General features: G+C 47.5%; 1 protein-coding gene across 1 annotated transcript; it reads right to left on the bottom strand.

Annotated features, from left to right (window-relative positions):
• Positions 1-5837: 5837 nt before the first annotated feature.
• LOC123186076 (FCS-Like Zinc finger 2-like) lies at positions 5838-6521 on the bottom strand. Its single transcript, XM_044597869.1, has one exon. It carries the CDS (start codon positions 6410-6412, stop codon positions 6122-6124), a length of 291 nt encoding a protein of 96 aa, XP_044453804.1. The 5' UTR covers positions 6413-6521; the 3' UTR covers positions 5838-6121.
• Between the last annotated feature and the right edge of the window lie 1021 nt (positions 6522-7542).

The following is a 7542-nucleotide window of genomic DNA, read 5'->3' as shown; positions in this document are numbered from 1 at the left end:
AATCCTATGGCCAACCTCTATTGACTAAGACTTGGGAAAGTATGATTCGAGGAATATAATTTCTTAAAGCTCTCGCAATTGGATGCAAGCTCACATGTCAGTGAGTCAACCAACTGAAGGCGACATCATAATTAGATTTTTAAGTTGGCCTCTCAATTGGTCGATTGAGTTGTAGTCGACATTGAAACTAAAAAATCATTAATGACAATATAGCTGACAACAACTATTCTTTCTGGACATCTTATTTTCTTTTCACTGATAATCTATCGCTCACAATGCCACCCCATATAGCTACTGATTCTTAATAGCAAGGCAACGCCAAATGATTTTACTACGGAACATTAGGGAGAGGCAACATTTCTGTGCATAAAGTTCAAGGATTAATCTACAAATACAAGATAAATGGAGGACATCAACAAATATGTAAACCGGTAGAAATACATATTATTGAGTGCTCACAAATCATACACACGGTATGGCCTTGTCAAGGGGTCGCTTTCTTTGCACCCAATGCGATGGGTTGTACCTCTCGCATAGAAAATGAACCACTCACAATCAACTCCCTAAACATTAGTTTTTTTTAAAAAAAAACTCCCTAAACATTAAAGAGTAGCAACCGGAAGTACAATAATTAGTTGGGTTAGGCTTCCATATTAATGATCTCAATTATTTGAGGATATTAAATCCAGCAGTATGATGAATTGCTTGTTCAATTTTCTCTCGCGCTTATACTTCACTAAACTAATCAGTAAACAGCTCCATAATTCATTTCTGGAAGTACTACCCATTATTCTGCTCCCGTAATATTTTTGGTACGAAACGAAAGAGACATCGGTGGTGGTATCATATTCATCGCCGAGCTCGACGGGTACGTATTTTGGTGCCACTCGCACCGCCGTCGTTTTCGGCCGCGGCCGACGGGTACGAGACGCTGTACTATCGATCTTGGGCGTGGCGTTCTTTTTCCTTCTTCTGTTTTCACTGTTACCTCGTCCAGATTGGAGGTGCTGGCACTTGTACAGTAATCACTAGAGCTTCACGCTCGCCACAGGAAAAAGTGTCCCTCTGACGTGCGTGCCGAGTGCAGAGTGTCGACATTGTGCGGCGTTTTGTGCTGCTGGGCCCGGCTAGCTAGCTCGTCCGTTCATAGGCGGCTGTCAATTCCTGGCATCATAGCCCCCGTGGCCCGCGCTGCTCGTGCCTGCTTCATCGTGTGACTTGATGATTCGTACGGGTACAGAAAATAGGGCATCTGTGTTTGAAGATGCTTTTAACGTGTTACATGCTCCCTGGTACACTTAGGCCCAATTCTTTTGCCCGATTCTTCCATAATCTTAAGAATCGATCCTTCACCCAACTTCTCCTATAATTTTGAATCCATATTGTTTTTACAATCCTAGCTAGTTAGGATGTGAACAACTAGAATTGTAAAAAAAAAATATGGATACAAGATTCTGGGAGAAGCTGGGTGGGGGGTCGATTCTTAAGATTCTTGGAGAATCGACCAAAAGAACTGGGCCTTAGTAAGACTGTGGTTATGTAGGGGTTATTTGGTTCCTAGTCACACATTGCCACACTTTATTACACTTAACCTTAGGCAAATTTGACCAAGTTAGGTAGGTGTTTAATTCTAACCACACTTGAGCCAAAGAATTTTCTATGAGCAGTGAGCCCCACATGTCATAGACACAAAACGTGTGACAAGATTCCCTTAGGCAAGTCAAAGTGTGAATAACTATTTGAGCAACTCAAATAAGACAAGTGTGGCAAATGCGGCAAAAATCATGTGACAACATATGACAAAGATAGTCACAATCCAAACGGCCCCGTAAATTGGAACAGGAACGAGCCTCGCTAGGGGAACAGATCAAGAGGTCAAATGTAACGGATGATTTTTTTCCTCGACAGGGGTAAATTATATCAGAGATCAACGGTTCAATGACGTTGAAAGCTGCTGTTTTCCTTCAGTCAAACATATCACCCTGATGGGACAAAAATAATTGCACTCCGCATACAGTCACGCTTGACTTATAGCCGGGTCAGCTGACTGAATTAATCTTTCGCAAAAAAAAGCTGCACTGATTATTCGATTGCCGTTCGCTGGATTCCTGCCCGGGAAAAATAAATAGCAGAAGGAAAACAGAGAAAATGCAGGTTGGGCTGAGTCATGCATGACCAAGCTACAGAGATTCTTAAATTGGGCAGAACAGAACCTTGATCTATGTATTCTCCAGACGAATATAAAAGAATAAAGTCCTTTCGTACTAGTATCAATCACACAAGTATGACACGACGTAGATTCGCAAGAATAAAAAGTCATGACACGACGTAGCACCGGTTCAACCTTGGCTATGAGCATACGGAAACTGGCCTTCATTGTTAAGCATATCTCCTCTGATCTTGTACTGGCACGCAAAATGAAATACTCGAGGGAATCCGAGTGTCACAGAAATGTAGGGAAAAACAAATGGGAATGGGTGATCCGCTGGAAGGAGGAACGGAATTCATGTTATCAACCGTTACAAGAATTCTTCCCAACCCTGAACCACCCAACATGCATGAATACCTCTCCTCGCTACTGTAGATCTCGACTGTCACACCAATTAATTGACCCTTTTTTACATGCTCGACATTGCCGCGATACTGCTCCTTCCCCAGCACACACACACTGGAATGCCGGGCTGCAGTATACACCATCACGATCGATCAGATTCAGACACATTCGCCGTACATGGACATGATGGAGTCACCGACCATGTCCGCTCGAATCAAATCGTACATCAGGCGGCCTCTAAGCACTAGTAGTAGGTTAGACTAAAGCAACCTTGCCACACCACTGACACAAATTATGGGTATGCTTTTTCGCCAGCCAATGAGAAGGCAACCTTTCCCTCGACGCTTCATGACTGACGAGACGCCTTCGCAGATTCCCGTTTGTACTTACGCTGCACCTACCTACGTCCAACACGTATGGTATGATCGTCAGAAAGAAGCTTGCGATTTACGGAGGCAGGACGGTTGTTTAAGCTCGGGGCGTGGCAGGCCTCGCGCGCGTGGGGAACAGGGCCGTACTATGTGGATGCGCTTTGGCTTCGGGGAGACGCACTGCATTTGCACGGCTCCAGAATCGTCCAATCATCTCTCCGAGCAGGAGGGTTTAGGTGGTGTTTGATTCTTTAGTCCTAAGATTTTTTTAGTCCCAATTAAAAAGTACATAGTCCCTAAAAAGTAGTCCTAATTAAAAAGTTCATAGTTTCTAAAAAGTCCCCCTTTTATTTCTAGAGATTAAAAAATCCCTAGTCCCTTCCTAGAGGTTATTAAATGACCATGTTGCCTATAGTTTATAAAAAAATAACAATCAAACAACACCATGGGGTGGCGGGCCAATGGGTGCATTAAGGGGCATTTTTGGAAAAGTCTCAAAAAGACTCTCCTTGAGAGTCTTCTTCATTTAGTCTCAAATGCCTAGTTTAGTCCCTAAAAAGTCTCTCCCGTTTGGTAAAAAAGTTTTTAAGAGGGACTTTTTCTAGTCCCTACACAAAAAAGTCCCTGAAAACAAACACCCCCTTAGACTAGTCACAATGGGAAGTAACTTAGACTAATAACATCACATTTATTAGGCTATGTGACTACCTCCACGGTGAGTAGTAACATATATGTGTTGTCATGTTATGGTTCATTTATTAGCCTATAGACTCATATTATCTTGGTATGTGTGATGTTACAGTAACTAGCTAAGTTACCACCATCACCTCTCTCATTATTAAATATATGCCACATAAGCAAAATTATCTTAAAAATTGTGATGTTACTAGTGATGTTACTCCCATTGTAGATAGTCTTAATTACTATAAGTACTGCGAGTTGGCCGTTGAAAATTACCAGCCGCCCTCGCGAGCAGCGGCGGCCACTTGGAGCAGAGAATCGGGGAGCCAACGGCGTCTGGCTACGACGGCGAGGCTTCTTTCCAGGAAACAAGCACAGCTAGCTTTTGCTCCGCCGAGATTCGTGCCCCGGATTAGTTTTATATGCAAGAAACTTCACGCCCAAGCACAGTCACTTTGTTGGCTAGGAGTACTTGGCCACTAGCGTAGCAGCAGTAAACAAATGCTGACGTTTTTGCCGAGGGCTCGGAGGGTTTTGCTTGGAAGCACGGCGGGCTACACGGGACGGAGAGGCCGAGGGGCACGTCTCGGCTTGGCTGCACGAGTGAGGCGTGGGAGTGGGCCGGTGGCCGTCCATGCGCGGTCACGTACGCACGCACCGGTGGTCTGACACACACCGGATACTACATGCCATGCGTCATCAGTCCGGGGAACGCCAAGGGGAAAATGTTCAGTTGCAACGTTTTTCTTCGCTCTTTGCATTTACCAACAAGAAGGTTCTCACAAAATACAATACTGGTAGACGAAAATAGAGTGCTGGTAGCAGTACAATTCATTCATGGGTCATGGCCAGGCGATCATGTAGTTAAAATCCCTATAATCTTGATCGTTGGAGGCGATGGAAAATCGTCTTATCAACAGCAACACAAAGTTAATAAGTGAATGCTTACCGAATCTTTTTCATGTCAACTTCCCACCTTGTTGTATCGTGCATTAAGAGCATCTACATCCGGACCTCTTAATTGTGTCTTATACGTCCGGACGTCTCAGACGGCCCCAAACGACAGGGCTGACCGACACCCCCCATAGCCAGCTCAAATATGGGGTAGATATGGGGCGCCTGTGCTCGCGCGCCACGTCGGACTCAACCCATGCTGGCCCACCCGACCTCACTTATACTCATCCCCATCCTCTCGCCGAAGCAACCTTAGCCACTCCTGGGAGGATAGTGCCCAACTGACGGACGGATACGTCCATCGCGATGCCATAGTGTCGGCTCACCGGGCGCTTGGGTCCTCTGGTGCTGTATCCTCGCGGTCCCTGTAGACGGAACACATCTCCTTCCCCATCACCGATCGAGCAGACTATAAGTCCCATTGAAAACGGGCGGCCCGCCATGGGAAGGAGAGGATAACGGCCGGCGAGGCCCGTATCGCAGGGGAAATGGCGGCGGCGGAGGCAGCTGATGCGGCGGCGCACGCGGCCACAGAGGAGGAAGCCATCCGCGCTCATATTGTGAAGAAACGGCAGTGGAGGAACACGCGCGCCCTCGCTCGATAGCAGAATCGGACGGTGTGTGGCATGGCCGGACTGCCACAGAGGACAAGAAGGAGCACATCGACGGCGAGGACAGCTCCGGCAACGAGCAGATCCGGCTCGGTCCGTACTGCGTCTCTGACCGGTACTTCCGCGAGAAGGACGGCAAGGACGACTGGAAGGGCAAGGGCAGCCGTGGATGAAGTCCACTATAGCCAAACATGCCAAATTTTGATAGTCCGATGACATGAGTGTAGTGTGATGGAGTAGCCGGACGATGCGTATGCGTCGACATAGTTGCATGAGTTTGTATGGATTTGAAATATGGTAATTAAGGTATCCAGATATGGATTGCATTTTTTTAGGAGTCCGGGCGCGACCGAGCACGTCCGCGAACGTTTGAGGGGCCGGATTTGCCAAATCCGGCTGTAAGTTGGAATCTTCCCAAATCTTGTGCAAGTCCATCCCCAGTCTATATGATTAACTGAGGAATTTTCATGGCGGTTTGATTCACAAAGAAGCCACTCCCTCCGATCCAGCGACAGTTATTGTGGATCGAAGGGAGTACATACTTTCGTTCAAGCAGTGTCAGCACCATGCCCTACGAATACTCGATTTGTTAAGGCATAGTTTTTCGGACAGATGAACGTCGTCAGACTCAGAGATCGTAAAATAAAGCTCAGACAAGTCATGATCTTTGGGCAAAAATTTGTGTTGAAATGGGGATTTCCGATTTACACATGGTGTTGCACCAACCGCGGTTCACAAGCCTCCACACACAGGCGAAAAGGAGCCAGGAGAAGGATGAATCGAGCGGGCGACCAAGATGGCCGGAGCCTCAGCACATGAACTTTCTCAGACCTTTCACTGCTTCTCCGGCTCAGGCGAGACAAAGCAGAGACATCAATCTCCTTCGTCTCATCCCGTTGATTCAAGCCAAGTTGTCTACTCTACTAGGCCACGAAGCACGAGCTTTCCGGCTAGCTCGCGACGGACACCTTCCGGGAGTCTTGATGCCAGCAACGGGCCTCCGATCCCGACGAGAGCCGCTGCTGCCTCCGGGCTGCCTTCCTGGAGCAGATGGCGTCGAGCTGCATCTGCTCGTCGCGGCACTCCTCGCTGCAGAAGGGCGTGTCCCCTCTGTACATGAAGATGTCGCTGTCGCGTTCGAGGGGCTTGGCGCAGAGCGCGCACGCGTCCAGAGACGGCATGCCGGGCTCGCCGAGCGGCTCGTCGTCGAAGAAGAAGGAGCAAGCTACTGACGCTGCCATTGTGGGTGTGTGGTGGCGAGCTTTGATCAAAGCTGAGCAGAGCTTAGCTTGCTGGTGCTGCTGCGAAGAGAGGGAGGAAGAGGAGAGCGAGCGAGTTGTGTGAAGAAAGGAGGGGAAGGCTCAGATATATGGTGCTTGCGGACGGACGTCGAAACACAGTACAGTAAGCAAGTTGCAAAGCCGAAAACTGGCTTTGCTAATCAGCTCGCCGAGCGGGCAAATCAAAACCGGGGCGCGTGGTGGTGGAGCCGTGCAGATGGCCCATGTCCGCAGTACTGATACACTATTCCTGCGAGCAGAATCATGAGTCAGCACTCAGCTGTGTCGACTAACCGTCCGATATTTATTCATTTCTCCACTTCTTTTTCCCACCAACCCGTTGATCTTCTTCAGTAGGAATACCTTTGTAAACATGTCATGTCCGATTATTCGAGGGATTAGTAAAATGATTCTGGGCTTCCGGTTTTGTGGTTCCGCAACTGGTTGGCTCCATGGATCTCTCCTCTCGCACTAACATAAACTAGACTGAACCGGTCTACAGGGAAACAGGGGCGCAGTAGCTGCCTGATTTGACACACGATCCTACTACTCGGCTTGAGACCATGAGGAGCCTGCAAACTGCGATGGGAAGCTCAGTTTATTCTAAAGAAACCAGCACATTTGTGATCTGTGAGGCCTACCCATCGTTCTCCATATATCTTTGTAGCCTTCGTCGACTAGGATGATGTATCGCCATATATCTTTGTAGCCTTTGTCCACTAGGATGATGTATCGCATGCACTGTGCCGTTGATGGCGCGTGCCTCTCTTAAGCGTGCCATGCAACTTGGTGGGATAACGCGTGTACTAAAGCAATTGATGGATGATTCCATCAGAATATCTAACGTGGCGGCAAGACAGGTGCGGAGTACCCAGTGGTGACTAGTACTGAACAACAGCAACTCAACAGATGGGCGATCAAACTGCATTGTTGCTTCTAACATGGGATATTTTGCATACTCACTTTGTTAAAAGCATAAGATATTTTGGATCTACCGACAGTCCAACAGCACGTAAGTTTGCATGGCATCTTCCAACATGAGATATTTTGCATATACTCTTGGGTTAGAAGCATGAGATATTTGTGAGTAG

This window comes from Triticum aestivum, chromosome 2A (genome assembly GCF_018294505.1).
Source record: "Triticum aestivum cultivar Chinese Spring chromosome 2A, IWGSC CS RefSeq v2.1, whole genome shotgun sequence".
NCBI lineage: Eukaryota > Viridiplantae > Streptophyta > Magnoliopsida > Poales > Poaceae > Triticum > Triticum aestivum.
Note: the sequence above shows the minus strand (reverse complement) of the source record. Positions and strands in the feature narration are given on the sequence as shown.

What these genes read in the sequence shown, in the direction of transcription:
- LOC123186076 (XM_044597869.1), bottom strand. Translation starts at nt 6,412, where the DNA reads ATGGCAGCGTCAGTAGCTTGCTCCTTCTTCTTCGACGACGAGCCGCTC.